Below are 24,782 nucleotides of genomic sequence, written 5' to 3' on the forward strand. Positions count from 1 at the left end.
GTGATTGACAGTGAAGAAAGAACAACGCCCACAGAAAATTTTGCTGTCTTGGACACGTGGAAGTAAACACACACACACATATACATATATATATATATATATATATATATATATATATATATTCTCATTTCAAAAATTTTATTGATTTTTCCCTAATAAGCAAGCCAGAGGTGACGGTGCAAGGAAAAAGTCCCTGAGATAAAATGAGTTAGAACAGATTAAATATAAACCCAATCACATCTGGGCAATGTGGATATTCGTCCATCCAGATCTGCTTTGTCCTTTGTGCAGGACATTTATACCAGATGATGCAGCATCTAGCTGCTCAGATCATCAAACTGCTGCGAACAGACGAGAGGTTATAAAGTCTGAGAACTAAAACTGAGAGGCTTAGAAGAGCTTCTTCCTGCAGACCGTCAGACTTCAGAGTTGCAGTCCTCTATTTATTCAATTCAGTTTTATCTGTATAGTGTCCCAAGCAAATATTTTTATTTCTGGTCTATTCTTTATTTTTATTTCATTATTTAAATGCAAAGAGGAACATGTGTAGGGATGTGGCAGCTCAGCAGTGAAGGTGTTGGGCTACTGATCGGAAGGTCATAGGTTCGAACACCAGGTCCACCAAGCTACCATTGCTGGGCCCCTGAGCAAGGCCCTTAACCCTCAGTTGCTCAGTTGTAAGTCACTCTGGATAAGGGTGTCTGCTAAATGCCGTAAATGTAAAAATGTCAGGTTTTGAATTTCACAGTAAGTTATATACTGTGACAATAAAACCTTGAAGCCGTGTTCTAGGCTCATGCTACTTTAACTTTTAAAACACAAAGTGCCAAACAAATTCAATTTGTTCCTTTATGGATGAAATCAACTGATTTTTCCAGAATCCACCCACATCCACCCTGAGCTAACTCCTGACTCAAGATAACTATATATTGCATGGCTGATATATTGAGTCTGCCAACCCTCCCTCTCTCCCTCCTTCCCTCACTCCATCTCTTTCTCTCTCTCTCAAATTATCTATCTATACATACATCATCTATCTAGCTTGATCCTAAAGAAATATATATATATATCTATAAATAAATAAATTATATATATAAAATAAAACATTTATATATAAATCAATCTATAAATATAAATATTTATATAAATACGTCTGTATATATATAATAAATAAATTATATATATAACTCTAAATTAATAAATTCTCTATCTATCACATAATTCCTAATATTTATATAAATGAATAATTTATATATATTTCATATAAAGAACGATGGACAATACGAGAGAAGAAAGAGGGAAAGAAAGAGCGAGAAAGAAAGAAAGACAAGGAGCAAGACAAGACCAAAAGAAGAGAACAGAAAGAAAGCCATGGGGAAGGGGCGGGGGGGAGAGAGCAAGAAAGAAAAGAAAGAAAGTAGCAAAGGGAGAGATAGAACGAAAGACAAGGCGAGAGAGAACTAAAGAGAGAAGAGTAGAAGAAAGAGAAGTATTGAGAGAGAGGCGAGAAAGAAGGAGGGGGAGAGAGAGAAAAGCACGAAAGTAGAGAGAGAAAAAGAAGACAGGAAGAAAGAGGAGAGAAAAGAGAAAGAGAAAGAGGGTATATATAAATATATAAATTAATAAAGAGTTATATAAATGAAGATGTGATATATTTCTCTTCACTCACATAGGTAAATAAATATAGTATACTACATAATAATCTATCTCTTACCTCTCTATCGCTAAATAAATATCGATCTCACACTTCAATAACTTCGCTCACTCTCGATCCATCTACTGCTCTCCATTGCCCTCGCCTCTCAGCTCGCTACTACTCTCTCCCTCCCTCCATCTCTCTCTCCATCCATCTCTCTCTCTCTCCCTCCCTCCATCTCTCTCTCCCTCCATCTCTCTCTCTCCCTCCCTCCACCTCTCTTTCCATCCCCCCCCTCTCTCTCACTCTTTCTCCATCCCTCCCTCTCGGTTCCTCTCTCTTACCAGTCTCTGCCTGGAGGTCAATCGTCTACTGAATTTCCTATTCAGATGCTGCCTCCGCTCTCCTCCGTTCTGACACTTTCCATTTCAGTGCGACAGACCCAGATAAAAGCAGCGCTCTCCGATTGAGTATCTTTTCCATCTGATTCTCGTTTCACACTCGTCACTTGGGGAAAGGCCTTGTTGAGAGACCTCGCAATATTCTACAGAGGAGACATCTAGTCGCAGCTGCAGACTCGGGGATTCAGTGATTGTGTATATGTTGTATATTTTCACTCAGAAAAGGGGGTGAACCTGATTGATGCCTTGGAATAAAGTAACCTATCAGAACAGCAGGGAGAAGATAGATAAATAAATAAATAAATCTGTCATCATGCTCCTATAGGGTCATTTAATTCACTAGTCTTCCCAGTATCATAGACTCTTGTTAGTTTTTTGACTCTTTTGCTTTTCACCAGTCTACAAAAAAGTTATTTTGAACCAGTAAACTTATTTTGAATATCCTCTCTCTGCAAACGACTTTAATCTAGATGCTGTAGGATGTCAGATCCTACAGAAATTAGCCCTTTAATACTTGGTTTCAGGTCCACCCCCCGCCTCCACCTTCTTCCCAGCATACACACGGCACATACACAAGACGCATCAATCAAACCTAGACCTCAGCTGAACCCGTCAGATTTCAGCAGCCTCTAATTCTCTTTCCAATTTCATACAATATGAGCAGAGAAATCATCACACTGAGCTGGACTCTGGCTCACAAAGATTAAAAGTCAGGCACCTCTATACAATGCTGGAAAAAACTGTAATTGTACAACAATGTTATAGTGCAAGTGTCCTTTTACTTTATATAAACATACCTGAATATAGATAGTGCAGGCAATTACATTTTTATGAAGAAAAAAAAAAGTAATTTGCACCTGCTTTATTGTGTTTAGGTTCAGCATTGAATGTCTGTCATGTTAGGCTCCACAGTGGTGATTAATAGCTCGTATCAAAGTAAACACTCAAATATTTATGTTTTTATGTAGCCGACTAGGAGCGATACATTCATCAAAAAAAAAAATCTTTTTTTTTTTGGGAAATAAATAGACAAAATATAAAAAAAATACTTCAAATAAATACAATACGATGGCTGATGATATGAATGGGAATATATTGATATAGATATAGTATGACCTTTAACGAATATAGTGCATATTTTTGCAAACGTTTATATCTTCGAGGTGAACGTCACCACGACACGGATTCAGCCAAAGCCCTTTAAGATCCACGTGCGACGAACGTGAACACGACCATCATATGAAGCAAAATCATACTGTATGAGTCTTCACTAGTTGTAGTTTAAAAGAAGAATCCAAGTAGTTAGGAATGAATAAATAAATAAAATAAATAAATAAAATAAAATGAAATAAATTCAAAAAACTCTCTCACTCACTCATTTTCTACCGCTTTATCCGAACTTCTCGGGTCACGGGGAGCCTGTGCCTATCTCAGGCGTCATCGGGCATCGAGGCAGGATACACCCTGGACGGAGTGCCAACCCATCGCAGGGCACACACACACACACTCTCATTCACTCACACAATCACACACTACGGACAATTTCCCAGAGATGCCAATCAACCTACCATGCATGTCTTTGGACTGGGGGAGGAAACCGGAGTACCCAGAGGAAACCCCCGAGGCACGGGGAGAACATGCAAACTCCGCACACACAAGGCGGAGGCGGGAATCGAACCCCGACCCTGGAGGTGTGAGGCGAATGTGCTACCCACTAAGCCATTCAAAAAACTATTGCGTGAAATCAATAATGTTTGTAATTTTGTCAGTCCAAGTAGATAGATAGATAGATAGATAGATAGATAGATAGATAGATAGATAGATAGATAGATAGATAGATAGATAGATAGATAGATAGATAGATAGATAAATAAATGGGGGAAACAAGACAAGACAAAATCAGTGTTTATGGCTACAAGTATTGAAAAAATAATAATCAGGTAATCCTGGACATCTGATTATTCATTCACTGCGAGATGAATCACAAAACACCAGTGATATGACATTTGAGGATTCGCACCTCGTTTGTACAATAATCTCGTTCTGCATGACCAGGAATCATTCGATACATTTCAGTGATGAGAAATCTTATTAGATGAAAGCTGAGAGTGAATGAGAGGTGGTGGTACCATGCTGTGAGCTTTTACACAGTCAAACACTTTTTCCATTGGGGATGTTTAAGCTTTTTTTTTATTTTATTTTTTAATTTTTTCCTCTTTACTGATCTACTTTTGGTTCTAAACTTCCCTGATGAACACTAGAGCTCATAATCCTCATATCAAGCCTAATGATGCTTCATTTTGAAGGATGAAATCTCAGGGCTGGTTGCGTAATTACAAGTATGCAAAGCTTATTAATCTATCATTAATGAGCAGAAAAACATCAGCAAGGTCCAGTAGAGTACTTTATGTACCAGTCGGGTCAGAACCACAGCAGCTGTTCCACTTGGGTATCTGTGCCAGGACATCTGTAAGCTGTGGAAAGTTTCATTTGAAGCCATTCCCAATAGGTGCCACAGACGCTGGGTTTGAAGTTTAAGTTTCTGTTAGATATCTGCTGGAGGAAAGTGCAACGATTCGTATGTTTGCCTCTAACTAAATTGACCTGGAGGAACCTATGAGGCAAATCTTTGCTTTGAGGTTTGAGGACAGAAAAAACACTGCAGCTCCTGGGTATCACTGTTACCGCCAAGGATTTTATTTATTATTTCTTTTTTTAACATCTCCGAGCATGTTGTCACTTTTCAGCCATCACTTATGTACTTCTACTTTAATACAAAAATGAAATACAAAAAAAAAAATAAAAAATGTAAAACAATTCTATATAAAAATAGATCATTTCTTATGCAGTGAAAAGAAAGAGAACTTAAGAAGTTTAATTTATCATATTACAGCATGTAGAAAGTGCAATAAATTATTCTACAAAAAAAGATCAATAGAAATCATAGGATGTGATGTCATTTGCACTCCTCCCTTTTTTATTCTCTCTTTTTACAATTGCTGTAACTGATATTAACCCACACGTCCTCAGATAATACATACATTTGACATAGTTTAAAATTTAGCTTTTTTTCTCCAAAAAAACTGAACTTGTTTTTGTTTCTTATTAATGATATAGAGCCTGCTTATTTCCTGCAGGTCAATAACAACAAAATAAAGTGACTGTTGATGAAAGTGTTAAAAAGTGACTGGTTCCTGGTGACTGGAGTAATTTGGTCTCCAGTTTAAGCAGGAAAGACTTAACCCTGTCACTTCCTGTCAAGCATTAGTGCTTTCCGCAACACTTTCTAATCCTGTGTGTGTGTGTGTGTGTGTGTGTGTGTGTGTGTGTGTGTGTGTGTGTGTGTGTAAAAGCTCCTTTGAACATTTTGCTGGACATTGCATGCAATCAGTGCTAAAAAAAATAAAAAATATAATACTAATAAGAAATAAATGAATAAGAAAATAAAAACAGAGAGGAAACACTATTTTATTCCAGATAAGAGATGTAAGAAATAAAACCTAACTGGGGATAATAATATAGGAAATTAAACAATGATATGGCATATGCATGTCCTAAAGTGCTTTATTCCTTAGGGCTTTACACAGTGCACTAAACTCCGAGTTATCTTCATTCTAAACCCCACATTTAACTGCATATCTCATGTGTAATGTAAAAGCAGGGTAGAGCACCTCTTATTACCCAGGGTTATGAAACACTGACACTCTGAAGCAGGATTAGTAGCACTTTTGCAGTGTTAGCCCCGCATTGTGGTGCAAATCGTGTACAGTGTGAAATGATGAGGTGTTGACTTTACAGATGACGTTACAGCTAGACACCCCATCAGGATGTAACGTTATGACCACCTTCCTAAAATTGTGTTGGTCCCACTTTTGCTGTTAAAACAGCCCTGACTCGTTGAGGCATGGAGTCCACTAGACCCCTGAAGGTGGTCTGTGGTATCTGGCACCAAGATGTTAGCAACAGATCCTTTAAGTCCTGTAAGTTACAAGGTGTGGCCTCCATGGATCGGACTTGTTTGTTCATCATATCCCACAGACGCTTTTCAGGATTAAGTTTTGGGGAATTTGGCGGCCAATTCAACACCTCAAAATAGATGCAGCAACACTCGACGGCACCAAAACACTAAACATAACAGAGGTGCACGTCTGGTCAAAAGAATATTAGAAAGCTGTGAAAGATAAAACCTGCTCAGAAATACAATCGATAGATATACTGTATATAGAAACATTTGCTTGTCACATATACATTACAGCACAATTTTTTTTCTTTGTGTATCCCAACTTTGGAGGTTGGGGTCAGAGTGCAGGGTCAGCCATGATACAGCACCCCTGAAGCAGGGAGGGGTAAAGGCCTTGCTCAAGGTGCCCAACAGAAGCAGCTTGGCAGTGTTGGGCTTGAACCCTGATAAATAATACAATAACCTTAACCTCAACAGAAGTAAACAGAACTGTTCTTTATGAGAAAAGCTGTTATTTTAAGCAGTATTGTGCTGTATTTATCAAATCGTGGCTGTAAATATGCAAATAGGAAGATTAACCCAAGGTTTACGAATGTACAGTGTGAAGCATCCGATTATGAATAGCCAGGATTAACTGTTAACCCCGGATTAAAGTACGAGCAGTGTGAAATGTGAAAGTTACAGAGTCACTGTCAATGCTGCTGCGGTTCTACTAAACCCTCATGCTGAAGTTTTAGCATATAATAACTGCTGCAATTATTCTGTCATTAATAATATTACAGGCAAAAAAAATGCCACTCGCTTTTATTAATGTTCATAAAATGTCTGTAGGGTAAGTGCGGTGTTTTATTATTTCAAATCAGTTATGTGTTAATGTTACAACAACCTTAACGATTGCTTTTGTTGAGTTTATTAAATATGAGAGAGCAGGAGTTTCGAGGGCTAGTTCTTAAAATGATTAGCTGCTAGTTAGTAGCTGATGGTGGAGTCTTTACACTGGTAAAATGTTCAGGTATAAAAAACAAAAATAATTCACTTTAATTCACTTTTTTTATATAAAGAAACAGTCTTTAGGTTTAATGGTTTTTTTTTTTTTTTTAAATTACGATTTTTTTCATTTGAAGTATTTTTTAAACAAGCTTCATTTCTTTCCCCCTTCGAGTCATTAAACTAGATCGGAAAGTCTCTTATCCATCTTGTTCTACTTATAGAGTTGAGAAATTCAGTGGTGCGTGTGTCACTGCCAAACATTGAATTAGGTGATTGGACCTGTCAAACGGAGCCGCTCAGAATGAATGAATAAATGCATAAATGAATGAATGACTGAATGAACGAATGTCGAACAAGCTGAAGACTAACAACATTACTGAAGCAGGAGCACGTTGCTTTTCTTTCTAGAAAATTGAATAGTCTTTAAATTAAATTAAAACTGATTTTAACTCAACGTGACACGGAGTTACACCCGACAAACTACTGCAAATAAATAAATAAATAAATAAATAAATAAATAAAGCTAAGCTCCTTGTATTCACTTCATTACTTATCTGGTATAATGCTGCAGCTCTAAGACTATGAGTTATTGTAGAAAGCCAAATGTCCACTACAGGGATCTGCAATCCGCTTTAGACTTGCTCATTTTAAAAACTCATTTCAAACACCTCTCTCTGCATTTGCATCATGTTTTGTTGTTTGCTTTAATAAACCTGTAAGTAGTCTGTGTGCACGTGTCTGTGTAGAAAACATCACTAGTGTTGACAAAATTTCTCCAATGAATCTAATGCCATTGGTTATCTACAAACTGTGGATTCCAACATGCCTTCATTGTTGTTGCGATGCCGTTTGTATAAAGCTGAAAACATGATAGTATGACGATGCTACAGTATAATCGGGGCTTCTTAAATCTTCAGTCGGTCACGCGTCTGGACTTTGGAACTCAGTGACATGAGAAACGTCTTCGCACCTTAGTCGATCTAGTTTGAAGCAGATATCTAACCTGCAATGCTTCAAGCATCAATCCCAGCATCTGTGCCACCTATGGCTTCAACCGAAACTGCCCAGGGCATACAGATGTATTGGCGCAGATGCACAACTGGAACAGCTGCTCTGATGATATTACACCAGGTCAAATACTGTATATAATCGGATTTGCTCAGATATCGAGCTGTGAGGTTTGACTGCCTGTAAAGGTTTTCACCAATCTTAACTTTTCAAATGATATGAAATTTGACAGCTTCAAATTAAAAGATCTTCATTTCTATACAGGTCCCATGTCATCTGATCCACGGTGATGATATGGCAGAACGAGGAGCTTGCAAAGACAATCATTGCATACAGCTTTTTAATTCTGATGCTTTAAGATTAAAAGTTTTAAATGATTTTTGATTTCCAAGTATGAGTACATCGTGGACAGCAAGAAAAAGAGGTTGTGACTGCAGTAACATTGCTCACAGCTTCGTATGCCCAAACCCTGCATATTGCTCGGTTTGTTAAAAATAATTTCAAATGCACACATTATACAATGATAAAATGGCTTTATTTATAGACATCTCCAACAGTTTATAATGCATTTTAACTCTTTTTATCCAGAAGCCAAAAATAAAGTTCTCATTTGGTTGTATCCATATTTAGCATCGAATGTCTGTCATGTCACACTCCATGGTGGTGATTAATGGCTCATATGAAAATAGACACGTAAGGCTTTTAGAATTTGTAGTCTTTATAAATATTTCTGTTTTTACCTAGCCAACTAGGGGCAAGATATTCGTAAAAGTTCCAAAAAAAAATGAAAATAAAAAATGAATTAGTTTCCCCCATAAAACACACACACATAATCTTCAGAGTAAATGGTGAATCAAACCCAATTCTAAGATGCCCCGAGTGCTTGTTCATAAGCATTTGAAATTTGAAGGTGCTATATTTAGCCACAGATATTCTGTGTACTGTTATCCCAACAAATGTAAAAAACATCTCACCTGGAAAGCCAACAGTGTCTTGTCTAATTTTATATTAGCATTTTGGGGACACAGAAATTCATTTTTTATCCTATTTGAAAATGTCCTATAGGTTAATTTCCATTCTGCTGGTTTAATGGAACATCAGTCTACTGGCGAAAAGAGTTAATTAAGGAATAACTGCATAAAAAAAATGAATCATCAGTCATCGTCGTGTCCCGTCACAACGTTCCTGGTTTGGTTTCAGACTCATTTGATTCGATTGAACCCGGTGCATTTGCGTTCGTCTTACTTCTCCACAAAAACACATGAAGAACAAAACAGGACTATGTGAGTAAGGCACCTTATCTCTTCACCCTGTCCTATCATGTTCCCCTGTTGCTCCTGGTACACACGTGCTGTGGAAATGAATGTAGTTATTATCGGCATAAATTTAAAAAAATACATACGCAGGTTGCTTTACTTCCCGAACAAGTGTGGACCTGAGAGCGAGCTGCATTTACATTTACAGGAATCTCAGCAAAGTTTCAGCTCAGCCGAACTCACACCTCCTCCTACAAGTAGTCTCGGGTTTGGTACCATGGCCCGCTTCTCCGTCTGCATAATCAATTCTCATGCAAACCGTGCTCCGTTTCAAACTAAACTGCCAGTGAGAAAGCCTTCTTAATGCCACTAATCCACCCATCATAGGTAACCAAATGGCTTTGAAAAACTGTCAGTGATGGCATATGTTTTAAATGAAAATACTTTTCATAACAAAGCTATCAACAAATCATTCAGTGGGTGAAAGCATTAAAAAAGCTGCAGCACAGCATACTAATGGGGACATATTAAAATGTCATCTAGTGCAGCAGAGGCACTTTTGCTATTGCAGTGAGAGAGAGAGAGAGAGAGAGAGAGAGAGAGAGAGAGAGAGAGAGAGAGAGAGAGAGAGAGAGAGAGAGAGAGAGAGAGAGAGATTAGTGGATAGCTGTACTCTTGGTGACAGGGTAATTAAAGCAAAGAAGGGCATGTTGGACTACACGGTGTTTGAGTTTTAGTAAAAACAGTATGCTAATGACACATAAAGGGAAGACAACAGAACACGACATGGCCCTTCATCCTCCTGTACACGTGTGTGTTTTCATAATGGTGCTAGAGAGCGCTGTTTAACACTTCAGTCCAACATCTCATACTACTGATGTTTAATAGGGTTGAAATCCGATGTGCGTGAGGTTCATAGCATATTACTGGTATATTATCATCCTCAGCGAAGCATTCAGTAAGTCATGGAGCCATGTGCATGTGGGCTGGGCCATTCTGGAGGACGCCACTCCCATCAGGACAAGATAAAGGTATTCGGTCAGAAGAAGTCTGTATTGATTTGCAGTGACGATTAACTTAAAGGACACATGGACCAAGACCATGCTAGTAAAATGGCCATCAGAGCAAGCATTCAGGCCTGTTACTGCACTCACATAAGCTACTGGACCCTAGTAGATTTTATACACCACTGAACTCTCAAAATCTCATTTTTACCCACAGATGTAAGGCCTTATCAGATTATGGGAGCATGGTAAGGATTGTTGCTCCATTGCATCACATAATTGCTGCAGTTTTGTTTTAAACTGCACATTCATGCTGCAAATCTCTCATTCTACCACGCTCTAATAAAATCCGATCTGATAACTATGAGGCCAGTGTGAGCCTGCTGAACTCATCACCAGATTGAGATAACCTTCTTTTTTTTTGTTATATTAGCATCACATAAGTAGCCCTTATAAGTTCATTTGTGCCCATAAAGAGATGCATGCATGCAACCACCAGCCTGAACAGTTTATACAAGACAGTTTGTCCCCTGAATTAAATCTGTTAACACCCAGTTCTAACCCTCTGGATGTCTCCACAGAAATCTAGATTCATCAGAGCATTATTCCGATTTTCAACTACCCAGCTGTGATCAACTGAGCCTCAGATTATTGTCAGTATTGGAACCTAATGAGGATTTCTGCTGCTGTATTTTATCCATGCCAAGTTTAAATGGCTTTGCATGTTCTGAGAAGCTTTTCTGCTCACCACGTGGTTATTTGATTTAACTGAGAATACCGGTGTCTTACTGTCAGCTCAAGCCAGTCTACCACTCTCATCTGACCTCTGAAACTTTAGCCATGAATTTGTTCAGCAATTTTTTATGGACTGTGCAGTTCTACCACATTTTACCTCTAATAAACTGCTTAACCCCAGGCGATATATATCCTAAACAAACAGATTTTGTAAAATGGCATTATATATACACATGCACACTTTTTCTTCTTGAAATCTTTTACATTGTCTCCTGTTGTAAGTAAACCCTAATGATGTACATCTCACCCAGCATCAGCACCTCGTAGCTCCACCTTCTTCCACTACAAACAAATCTGCCACCATTTATTGCATATAACTCTGCTCTGTCTAACCTAGAGATAAACTTACTTAACCTAACAGCAATGCCAAATTCATCTGACACGTTCCTTTCTTTCTTTCTTTTTAATGGTTTAATGGTCATTACATTATTATTAACAGTCTATTTAAAGACTGTAATAAAAATATAAATGACATGTGTAATAAAAATACTAGGCATTTGTGTCTGGCACATTATGTACCGAAATGCAACAAGGTCTTTCTATAGTTGTGTAGAAGCTGCACAATACACAGCAAGCTCTTTCTTATTATTGATAATACCCACTGTAGGGTCCGTCCTATTCACCGTGTTTTATTGACTAGTACAATAACCCTTCTTTTGCAAGCATCTCAATAGTCTTTATGCACTCAAGGATCAATCGTGTTCCATTCGTAAGGTTTGTTGATCTGAAATGAGTATTTGCTCAAGGTTCAGTTAAATAAGGCTGAAATATTAGTGAGTTTCATTTGAATATGATTCAGCAAATTTTCTTTTCAAGGTCATAAAATGTTATGAGGACAAGATTGGTCGGAAGGTGGTTAGACCGATCAGGGCTGTAACATCAAAACAAAGGTTTATAGTAATGTTCCTGTTCTAATATTTTATGTATTAATGTGGCAGAAGGATGAGAAGGAGAAGGAGAAGAAGGAGAAGGAGGAGAAGAAGAAGATTGATATTTAGGCTATGGAAGGAGTCTCCAGTATCAGTCTCAGTATCAGGCTTCCACCACAAGTAAAGTCTTCAGGTTTTCCCAGTTCATTCGAAAATGACAAGCTGAATTAACAACAGGAATAATAAGCATAAACTTCCATTCTGTCCTGCTTATCCTGCACAGGGTCCCAAGAAAACTGGAATCTATCCCACAGGACTTAGGGCACAAGGTGGGTGACACCTTGGGTGGGGTGTTAACCCATTCACATGTCCATTAACACACTTCACCATATTGACCGTAGTGTGTTAATGGACATGTTAACCCATTCACATGTCCATTAACACACTACAGTCAATAAGGTGAAGTCGATCGGGCATACTGCAAGCGTTTTTGTACAGAAGTACCCAGAGGAAACCAGAGATGTACAGGGAGAACATTTGCACTCCACGCACAGGGCATGGAGTTGTGCACTTCTTTCACATTATTAGCTGCAACTATAAATGGATATAAAGTACAAAGAGACGTTCATGAATCGTATTAATAAGAAGAATAACACTTCGAGAGGTTGTGTTAAAGGACAACAATAAACTTCTGGGTTGCTGATTACTTTCCTATAATAGCATGCCTCATCATGTTTTAATCATTACTTGCTGAATGCATAATGATAGGATTATTGATAGATTTGTAAATCTTTTTCCATGTCATTGTTATTCTATTCACTAGGAACAAAGAATCAACAAACTGAACACAGACACATATGACATTATCAAAACCACAGATGCACAAAGCAAATAACTGATAAAATCCACATTTTGAATAAACGGTGTGTGTGTGTGTGTGTGTGTGTGTGTGTGTGTGTGTGTGTGTGTGTGTGTGTGTGTGTGTGTGTGTGTGTGTTTGAAAGCAGCATGGCTCTGATTGCTTTGTGAGGAGCTCTGTTTACTGCTGCAGGCTCGTATTTACTCTGCCTTTGGTTTTTCTGTTTGCATGCCTGAGGCCTTGAAAGCTTAGACCTTGGTTTTGTTTATTTTATCAGGAATTGAAGAGGTTTGCGCTTTGTGGTGTTGAAATCAAAAACATGGCCTTGTCCTGTATACAACATCATACGCACTTCAGATCACATCAGACGTGCAAACAGGAAACTCCGCACTCCTTTGTCAATTCCTGATCAAATGGTATACCAAACGCCAAGAACTTGAGATATAATGCAGAAATAACCTAGAGTGCCATGTGCAGAACGTTACGGCTGAATGAGCACTATTCAGAGGATAGTAGGGTTTCGTTTTGAAAAGCTGCATATTCAAACTTTTATTTAAAAAAAAAAAAGCTTTACACGGTTACCCCTCTCTGACCTAGGTCAAATAAGTACTAAAGCTATTATGACTATACGTGTATATGAATGCTGAGAAACAGCATCTAGTTCACGGTTGTGAAAGTTATAATCCAGATGCCTAAGTAGCCTAAATGGCATTTTAATGTACTGTACGTGAGTGTTAATACTTTTGCACAAAAAAAAATGTACCTGGCTTTTAAATAATAATATATGATCCAGTTTTGGTCTGCGGATAGCCTGAGAGTGAATGCTCGAGACAGAAAAGTCTGATGAAGCCCCAGGTTAATGATACAGAAAAAGTGCTGACTGCCTGAGCGCTTGCCCCAACTCGGGCCATTACTAAGCATCAGCACACTCGCGCTCGAGGGCACACACACACACACACACACACACACACTCTCTCTCTCTCTCGCTCGCTCGTGCACACACACACACACACACTCGCATGCACACTCGCAAATACGCTCACACGCACGCACCTGGTGCCTCATCTACAGTGACAGGAGGCAACCGTTTCATTGAGCTTGCTACAACGCAAAATTGTAAACACACTAATCTACAGGTTTCTGTTTTTGTTAGGAAAAAAAAGAGGAACAAAACACTTCATAACGCAAAAGAGATATCTATAAATCAGGTACATATGTCAGATTCATCCATCCCATTCATTTTCCGTACAGCTTGTCCTACATAGCATCCCAGATAAACTGCACCCTATCATCAGGGACTCTGGACACAAGGCTGGGGTCCCTGTGTTAATATAAGATACAAGACAATCATGGATACTTCTTCATTCCACAACCGTAGGCACAAGAGAAGGTCTGGCGTGTAGTTTTGATATTGGTAAAGTGTTATAAAGTGGCGTGTAAAGCAACTTGAAAAGAAACTAAATTGAACACAGGCTAAAGCCCTGCTCATGTGGAACTTCTAATTTACATCTAATATTACATACTTGTTTTAGAGGACATAAACTGAGATAGTTCGGCAAAACAAAATCTTTGTTGGTTAGCAAACCTAGCTTGTTACTGGTCCATACAGTGATCATTAGCTTAGACAAGAGCTGTATTCCAAATGATGCAAAAACAGAAACAATGTACTCGGCTTGGCTTTTGATGATGCTCTTGTCGTAATAACTAGATTAACTGCACATGAACGAAAGATTTCTCTTTTTATTAATATCAAAGAGCTGATAATCTTATAATTTTAGATTATAATAAGGAGATGCTTAATATGATAATATTAGAATTTTAACGGGTCCGGGCAGACCCATCACTCGGTCCGAATCCGGACCGCGGTCCGCCATTTGGTGATGCCCGCTATATACTATATAGTGCATACGTCTGCAAATTGGGGTGCACCAAAGGTTTGAAAATTGTTTATCATGATGCATAGTGTCAAACTTTTGAACTCAGATGTGGTTAATAAATTGTAACACAATTATTGCAGGGTAACATTAACAGTCACAGGACCTAATGTTATGCTCAGATAAAGCTCATGACTCGGAATTTCTGATCTCCAACTACACTGAGAACAGGGAAAGTATGGTCGGTCTACTGTTCTCTTTATGTCCATGTAGATTTCCTCCAGTTTCTCCAGTTTCATTGTGCGTCTGGAAAACATGCCAGTAGGTAGATTAGCTACTCTAATATTACGTCTCCACAGTAGTGTGACATGACGCGGCCAGGCCACTTGCCCATAAACCCTTCAGGCAACGAGTTCCTCGGCCAAGTAAGTTATGCTGTACTTCTGAATTTGGTTCTACTTCTTGCCCAGCTAGCACATGGGCCACACTGTGCTAAAAACAGCGTAGACCACTGATTGGTCAGGGATGACAATCGCAAAAACACCCTGATTTATGCCTTTGGTTGGAATTGCTTCTCCATCAAAGTGTCTCAATCTTTCCCAAAAAGTCCTTTTAAAGTAGCCAGCAATTTAAATAATTAAGGTTGTGTTGAACAGCGAGTTAATGGCTCAGATTCATCTTTATCTATTTACCCAGAGTAATGTTTTCTTATCACTATTTAACCTGATCTAACATTTCTCCCACATGAACCAATTAAAGCGCTCCATCTTGTAGTTAAGGCAACTCCCAAATGGATTCCTATTCACTTCCTAATGCGCCCTAAATAGGCTTTAACACAATGCAACCCAACACACTACCTAAGACCCCACACAAACAGAGTCCTTTTTTTTTTTTTTTTTTTTAACACCATCTGGTTCAGTTTGCACTTAAACGCCTCTGCATTTTCAATAAAGACTAAATTATTGGCACCTCTGCCTGTGTTTGGGTGAGTGGGAAGCAGTTAAGTGAAAATCTAAGTGGAGGCTCCTCTTTATTTTCCTTAAAAAAAATGTTCAGATATGGTAATACTGGTTTTCAGGCACTCGTGCTACCATTTACACATTTACGGTGTGTCCTGTGCATTACAGTTCACGACACGCATTTTAATGGTGAATAATAGAAATTTCTGGTTTAGTTTCCAAACCATTTATTTAAATCTCAAGTAGTGCTTTACTACTCACACACACACACAGAGGTGAGAAGAGCTATAAATTTCCTGTAGGTGTGAACAGCATGTGAATATTTTTTGAAAGAGAGAGAGAGAGAGAGAGAGAGAGAGAGAGAGAGAGAGAGAGAGAGAGAGCATGGTGCCCTCTGATGATCTGGCTTTCTATACAAGGTGTATTCCCATCTCACACGTGTTCCAGGGACAGGCTTCAGATCCCCCATGACCCTTACCAGCATAAATAGCTTACTGAAGAAGAATAAATAAATAAATGAAATCCTCTCCTTTCTACTCCAACATACATTAAACAAATCCAGTACTCTTTTCACGTATTAAAAATGTTAAGAACGCAGAACAATCTTTATTTTCTCCTGCCCAGAGAAGCCTGGCTGACACTGAGCTTCACCAAATACAGAGGGAACATGGGGAGAGGAAACAAATACAGCGAGACAAACTCTCTCGATCTCATAATCCTTAAATGGGGCCACCGACTGAGGAAGGAAGCGGAGTGAGGTGTACGGTACAATCTGCTGGCAATGCAATTTATCCTCTATTCTTCCCAGCATCCCGGATTCAGCAAGAGAACAATCAGGTTTATTCAGATAAGCACGAACACACCCACACAAAAGCCACACAATGCTGCTTGGAGCATAAGTGAAGCAGGCGATAAGAAAAGACACAGAGAAGGACAGAGAAAAGCTGAAGGTCATCATCAAGAGATGATACGGAGATCCGGAATGCAGATTCCATCTTCATCCTTCTTTCTCTTGCTGGATTCATCTTTGATTGTGATGTCCTGTGGAGGTTTCTGCACCCTGGTTTTGTGCTGTGTGCCCAAGAGAAGACCTTTATGGAGCAGCTGCTCTGAGGGATGTTTTCTCTCCCGGGGGCTGAATTATTGATCGTGTCAAAAGTTTGCCGATCCAGCACATATATAATTGAAGTTAGTTCTCCAGCTTGCATGGAGGAATATGGAGACTTACTGCGGACACAAAGTGCTCCCAATAGCACATGAGCCAGATCTATGGATTTTGTCATATGGGTTAAGCTTTGCTGTCCAAGTGTGTATTGACAAGCGGAAGGGAGAAGAACATGAAAGGATCAGCAGCAGGCAAACACACGAGGCTCCGCACAACATAATGGTGATTTGTGTTCGAAGCGCCACACCAGTGTTTTTCAGGCCAGAAGACATACACACCAGAATGTGTGTGAAAATGTGAAAATAACTCCAGTTTTTAGGATGTGCCTGCGGACCAAAAATAAATAAAAAATATCATGTCCAAAACTTCATGTCCTAGATGTTTTATAAACCTTAGCCAAGTTTGTATCTGCATCTATTATGAATATTGTACACTGCAAAAAATTGGTACCTTAGCAAATGAAAAAGTCATGAATATAGTCAAATGTACCTAGTATTTGCTTTTACATTTACAGTAGCAGATGCCCTTATCCAGAGGCAGATGCCCTTATCTCATTTTTATACAAATGAGCAATTGAGGGTTAAGGGCCTTGCTCAGGGGCCCAGAAGTGACAGCTTGGTCAACGTAGGAATTAAACTCACAACCTTCCAATTACTAGCCCAACATCTTAACCACATCCCCATTTTACACATTTTATATCAAACCAAGTATTAGATAGTTAAAACCTATTTCTAGAAATTTCTACTAATTCCAAATAGCAGAAGTCTGTTTCTATTTCTAGAAAGAAACAAAATAATAGTCAACAGGACAAAAAAAAAAAAAGATAGGAGATATACAGAAATACATTTATATATTTAATTCAATTCAAGTTTATTTGTATAGCGCTTTTTACAATTGATATTGTCTCAAAGCAGCTTTACAGAACATAAACATAGAGCAGAAGGTAAACATAATTAATGATAAAGGAAATAAATAATAAAAGTAAAAGAATTGACAGAATAAAAATTCTAGATTATTATTAGATGTATATAGTTCACAGTGTGTATGTATTTATTCCCCTATGAGCAAGTCTGAGATGACTCAGGCAGCAGTGGCAAGGAAAAACTCCCTTAAATTGGTAAAGGAATAAATCTTGAGAGGAACCGGACTCAAGGGGGAACCCATCCTCATATGGGTGACACTGGGGGTGTGATTGTAATATACAGTCAGTTAAATGTTGTATTGGTGTAAGGATCATGGACTTCGGATAAGAAATATGTTTATTGCTCTTACATTTGGATAACCATCATCTTATAACAGATAACATTAGATCTATATTCAAGATTTTGTTCAGTTGCTAAGATTTTACAGTGTATTCGTATTCGCTTACATCCCTAATATGGAGTATTTAAAACGTCATTTAAGATCATTTAAAATTCCCTTCATCCAGAAATCTTTAGTGTTGAATGCAGAATGTTATGGTTGTAAATTCAGATCTGCATTTTACAGATGATCGTTTGAAACTTTTGCTTCACACTTTTCAACATTAAGCCTGCCCTTAAGCTTCAATTAAAAGTAAGATTCAAGTCTGTGCGTCTTCCTTTCTGTACACACAAAAAGACTCTTTCTATTTAATTACTGAAAATGCATACCTCAGATCCATGTGACTGTACTGAATTATGTCAGTACGAAATTATATATATATATATATCTTTATTTATTTATTTATTTATTTTTGTGTACGTAAAAAAAAATAATAATAAAGGTGGTCTTTGTTGTCTCACCAGAACTGAGGATCGAACCATATTACAGCCACATTACTGCTTTTAATTTAATACTGTAGTTTAATCTAATACTGTAGTTTTTGTTGTTGTTGTTTAATACTGTAATTCCTGACAGTGCCAACATCTTCACTAGGCCCCATAATGTAATTTGATTACGTTAATACTATATGAATTGATCACGCTCGCTCGACGTAATTCAATCTAGAAACTTATTAAAATTAGGTTTAGTATAAACCATAACATCATGAGAAACTTAATGCAAAATAGAAGTAATATGTTACCGACCACATATTTGTTTAGTGTACAGGGAAACTTGCAGAAATTTACTGCTTGTTGTAATCAGTGGTAATCGATGGATAGAGAGCAGGTTGAAAAAGACGTGACAGAAAAAAACTGGAGCCTGGAGAAACCTTTCACGCCATCAGACGAGTAAAACAGGCGATATGATTCAGCTTTGTGTGACAAGCCTAAGGAGGATAAATGCATGTGAAAGACAACAACTATTTGAAGTTCTCCACCGGAAGTTCTAACCTTTTTTTTTTTAAAGAAAAAAAAAGCAGCAGGCTTCTAGGAATGGTCTGCTTTCTATTGACGCGGCCATTACGCAGTTTGCCTACAGGCGGCTCAGCTGAATTACTGTGCTTATTTTCACACATTAAGGAGCAAAGGGAAGGAGTTCAGCCCCTCAGTAATCCATAGAAATCCAAAATCCTGCTGAGCTGTGCACTGATACCACAGTGCCCTCTGTTGGTCACAAAGGATTGAAGCATGATTGCAACACAGAGCACTTTTCCAAGCACTTGTTAGGAAAACCAGTGATTCATGAGGGTCTAAAAGGCGGAATCGATACACATGTGGCCAGTGTGTCACATAGTGGAAACATGAGCAGTTTCTGCAAACCAACAGACTCTCATTAGACAGGGGCTTTAGACTGTAATCGTCAGGAGAATAGATAGATTGGACCCTGCGGACAAAGCTCAGGCTGGAGTATCAGACTCACGGCACATGGATTATGTTGCAGATGAAGTGGAATTTAGCAATAAGGGCAAAACCTGCAAGCCAGAATTACTAGCATGATCATTTTGAACAGGGGATTAAGTTAGCACATGCAAAACACTGTGTAAAGGGTGCGAATTGAATATTTCTGATCCACACTTAAACCTCCAGTTGTAGCAAAAACAAGCTTGTATCACTGAGGGTGTGTAATTAACTTCTATCCACCAACTCTAATGTGTCTCGCAAACATTTGTTTTGTCATAGGCTTCCTTGCTTAGAGACAGGCTATAGGGAACACACTGCTTTAATACTATCTCTTTTTCTCGCCTAATCACTCTTTCTGTTGGGAGTCTTTCTACGAGGCGTATATTAAAACACATCCATCATGGCTGACAGCTCTTCTGCAATCTCACACAGTCGTCCTCCTGCTGCCTCTGTAACTCGTTGCAGAAGCGCTGCTGAGTTCTGATTTCGGTTTTGAGCCGACAAACACAGAGCTGAAGATATGCAGCAAATGGATGGCCACGTGTAGTTCTGATTAGACACGATTTCACCCTCAGACCCCGATTTGGACAATAAACCTCACACAGATACTTGGGTTTTGGGCATGTCAGGAATGAAAAAGCTTCAATGGGAGACTTTTAGTTATTTCAATCCCTCAGAGGAACTTGGCTGAGATTCTGGCATTATAAATAATAATCAGAATAAATAATATTTATTTACTATCATTGTGGGCAGTGGTGGCTCTGGGTTGTTGATCAGAGGATCGGGGTTCAAGCCCCAGCACTGCCAAGCTGCCACCGTTGGGCCCTTGAGCAATGCCCCTAACCCAGGGGCGCTGTATCCCGCCTGAACCTGCGCACTGATTCCAACCTCCAAAGTTGGGATATGCAAAGAAAGAATTTCACTGTACTGTAATGTATGTGACAAAATAATGGCTTCTATTTTATATAGAAGTTCCCTCTTTATATAGAAGTTTATAAGAGTTCCCTCTATACGTACTGAAATAGCGAGGACAACTCTTTTGTTTTTGCCGTACCCTTTGCTAAACTTTTTGGATATCAGTTCCTGATATTTACATCTAGATGTTAAACAGCTTAGCACATGGCACCTTCTGGCTGAACAAATCTTTTTTTAAGTGATCCATTACTGCATCCCAAATTCACCAACTACCCATCCTAAATAGTATCTGAAATTTGTAGTAGGTTGAAATGAATATCTCAAAAGTACCCGGACGGTCGACTCTTTCCGGATGATGTTCAAACTGTGGCTGCATGAACACTTTTTCAGCTAATATTCCTCCACAATTTCTTGTGCAAGGGATTCGTTAGTTTTTGGAAAGGACGTTTTATATACATTTTAGAGAAATGTAAATAAAACGTTGGAAAATACATCATGGGAATAGGAAATATAATTACATAGGGTAATGCATGAAGAAACGTTGAAATCCAACAAAGAGTTTGTTTACAGTGACTGAGTTCATTACTACGCAGCAGTGTTCTCGTCCGTTATGATGTATTGGTATTTCCCAGTATCTGCACTTGTAATGCACAAATACTTTCAAAAAATTAATTAACACCTTTTGACCAATCAGATTTGAGAATTCAAACGTTAAAAAAAAAAAAAGGCAAAAGCTTTTATGCTGTTACATGGAATTATCTCAGACATTCCATTATAAATGATTAAGTAGATTTTTTAAGAAAAAATCTTTTAAGAAAGATTTTTTTTTTCTATAATATGCTTAAAAATGGACAGTTTAAAATGTACCTCTCCCAAACAGGGCTTACCACTTAGTTCTGCATTATTTAATAATCCATATTTCATCTTCTCTTCTGTTAGACATAAAAGACGATGACATGACCAGAATGAGCTCCAGCTTTAGTTTGGTTATGTGTAATAGTCATTAAAAATGCAGGAGTGTCGTTTTCCCAGGATTTATTTAACTGGTTTTTGAGCTGATGCTTTACTGTGTTGTGACCATGCAGGACTGCAGTATGTCGTATGTATCAGCTTATTAATAATCATCTGTATTACATTTATTACCTGCCAACTGTTAATAATTTATTGTATTGAATATATGCAATAATCTTCCACTATGGCACTTTATGACTGCACACATTGTTTACACTTATTTTTGCTCTTATGTCTGAGTAGAAGTGTAAAACTAGCATAAGTATGAAGGACTAGTTTTATGAAGACTGAACATCACAAATGTGTAGCTTTTTTATCTTCTAATAGGGTTTACTTAAACATAAAAAACGTTTAGGTTAGTGCTCTGGCATTAGAAAGTCGAAGTGAGAAACAGTAATAAGTAATTATTATGAAGTCATGGCTTAATGGTTAGAGAGTCTGACTCTCAAACCTAAGGTTGTGGGTTCGAGTCTCGGGTCGGCCACGACTGAACAAGACACCGAACCCCCAAGTGCTCCCCGGGCGCCACAGCATAAATGGCTGCCCACTGCTCCGGGTGTGTGTCCACATTGCTTTGTGTGTTTGTGTGCACTTTGGATGGGTTAAATGCAGAGAACAAATTCTGAGTATGGGTCACCATACTTAGCTGTATGTCATGTCACTTTCACTTATTATTATTATTATTATTATTATTATTATTATTAGAAGAAGAAGAAGAAAATAATACATCTAGATCTAACTAGAAAATCCTGATCTGCTGTACAGTACATTTCATTGAAAAAAAAAACAATGTATAGATAGATAGACAGATAGAGAGAGAGAGAGAGAGAGAGAGATATTTTTCCCCTTAAATAATGAAATCTCCTACCTCATTAAAATGCACTTTGCTGGGTTGTTCCTGATTTTGCTTAGTGGCCTGATGAAGTTTGCTTTTCCATGTCCTTCCAAAGAAACGATGAAGACTGTTGTCAAACAGAGTGACACGCAGCTCAAGCCTGTCAGATCTCACTTCCTCAACCTACACACAAATCAAACACACAGGACTTCAGGTTATAGTGGGTGAGTGGGTGTGAGTTGCTATAGCGTCTTCTTACAACACAAGCAACATGACCAGATATCTTTAAAGATATGATTAAAGACTATGAACAGTCTTGTGTCTGTAATAAAGAGTTGTATCATAGTGAGCACCATCATTGTGGTTGAAATGAGACTCTTGCCTGTGAGAGCGCTTCAGTTCTGCGAGCACTGAACACTGAGACATACAAGCTTCCTTTCCTCGGACATGTCTACACTTTGATTTCAAGTGAAGGTGCAATTCCACTCATTTCACTTTAATGCTCATGCTCAGATATTCTGTTTTGTTAAGAAAGAACAGAATTGTACACAAAAATGTAACTAAAGTGAAGTTGAATAAGAATCTGATTAGATGTGGGGTTTTTTTGTTGGTTTAACACCTCAAACAAGCCCATCTATGTTTACATCCATGTACACAAAGCGCCGGGTACAAATATAATAACTAGACAGTGCCTAGAGGATTTTGTGATTGCAGAAATTAGCAAGCAACTCTCAGGGTTTTTATTTTTTTTGACATCACATCCAACATTTAACCAAAGCCACTTACAAATGTTCGTCAAACACGACACATTCAATACACAATACACTATCAAAGAAAGTAATTACATACAGTACGTTTCTTCACTGGTAATAGTTTAAAGTAATCATGAACTTGTACACGAAGATGTTTATATTTAAATCGTCTAGTCATATCATTTACATTTCTGGCATTTAGAAACCCTTATCCAGAGTGACTTACAATTTATTTTAATTTATACAAGTGAGCAATTGAGGGTTAAGGGCCTTGCTCAGGGCCCAGCAGTGGCAGCTTGGTAGACCAGGGATTCGAACTCATGTAGTCCAAAACCTTAACCACTAAGCTACCACATCCCTATATCATAACATAATGACGCTTTATAGTTGTTTATAGCTTATTACGTACGTGTGTGTGTGTGTGTGTGTGTGTGTGTGTGTGTGTGTGTGTGTGTGTGTGTGTGTGTGTGTGTGTGTGTGTGTTCTCACGCAGACTCGTGCAGTAGTGGGGGGGGGGGTCTCGCAAAGTGGTGATCTCGCAAAGCAACGCGCAGAGAGACCAGACAGACAGTGTAGTGAGTTTTTTGTGACAATTGTGAGGAAAATACACAATTCATTCCCATAAACTGTGTAGTCAGCCGTTCTCCCTCCCATCTGCACCGTGAGAATTGTGAATGCAGGCAGGACAGTGAGTTACAGGGTGCCGTGTCTCCGTCCAGTTTAGGCTAGTAACTAATAGGCCTATGCTCTTATATAGTTTATATAGAATTAAGTTAGCATTAGCGGAGTTGTTTGTTTTGCAGCACTGAGCAGTTATTTTACATAATTTCATCATAAAAACAGTACAAAAGCATTTCCAGATAAATATCTGGAAATGCCTAGTAGTTAATGTTAATTATTGTTTTCTAAGAACAGAATGTCAAGTCAACGACATCCCATATTAAAATGATTTTATTTATATCAATCACAGCTCAATCATGTCCAGATATTTGAGCACTTACAATAGAGCACATGTTAATCCTACTTCTGTAAAAATGTTTGTGAAAAATTAAATGTAATGTAAATCTCCCAAGAAATTCTGTAAAGATACCAAATACTTTGACAATCAATATATACTTAATACACTTCTTCTAATGCAAGAATTTTGTTTGTATTTTTTTCCACACCAAGCCACGCCCCTCCATAAGTCTCTCCCCATAACCAAAGCCCCGCCCCCAGAAATCTCACTCTAAGCTGAACTCAAAAGTTGGCAGCCCAGATGTATGTATGTATGTATGGGCGAGGCACCAATAAAACTTGGAGTATGGAATGTTGTTATTCTAAAGTTTTTGTTCGTCTTCTACAAGGTTAAATAATCTCCAAAACATACTCCGTAGTTTGTGGTTTAAAATGCATGTGTTAAGGATGAAAATGAAAACATCCCCCCTTAGCAAATGGTGCCATCTCCTCATGAACCGCTCAGCACCACCGTCATTCAGCGCGAGAACCCGTTATGTAGTGTTGTGAATCAACTAAGTTGCTCCAAAGCTGTGTCTCACACTTCTTTCCTTTTACCTAGAGTTGTTCCAATTCCGAAACCATATTGGTGATTACTGGAGTCAGTATCCTGAATCACCACGGTACACCTATAATAAGTGTTTATTTTCGGACTATTTTAGTCCAGCGGGTCGGTCGCCGCCGCTGTGGAGTAGCAAAGGACCTTGGTGACTCGTCCATAGTCATAAACGGAGAGAAGTAGCGCCGGTTAC

The 24,782-nt window shown here is 38.4% G+C and overlaps 1 protein-coding gene across 2 annotated transcripts in view; it reads right to left on the minus strand.

The window, feature by feature from the left end:
- Positions 1-24,782, minus strand: part of nphp4 (nephronophthisis 4) — a 169,421-nt gene that overhangs the window by 143,414 nt on the left and 1,225 nt on the right. For both annotated transcript variants that reach the window (XM_047799914.1, XM_047799912.1), the window contains exon 2: positions 22,316-22,465. In XM_047799914.1, coding sequence (XP_047655870.1) covers positions 22,316-22,465 — 150 coding nt within the window. The remainder of the gene's footprint in view (positions 1-22,315; positions 22,466-24,782) is intronic.

Source organism: Tachysurus fulvidraco, chromosome 14, assembly GCF_022655615.1.
Source record: "Tachysurus fulvidraco isolate hzauxx_2018 chromosome 14, HZAU_PFXX_2.0, whole genome shotgun sequence".
NCBI classification, from domain to species: Eukaryota; Metazoa; Chordata; class Actinopteri; order Siluriformes; family Bagridae; genus Tachysurus; species Tachysurus fulvidraco.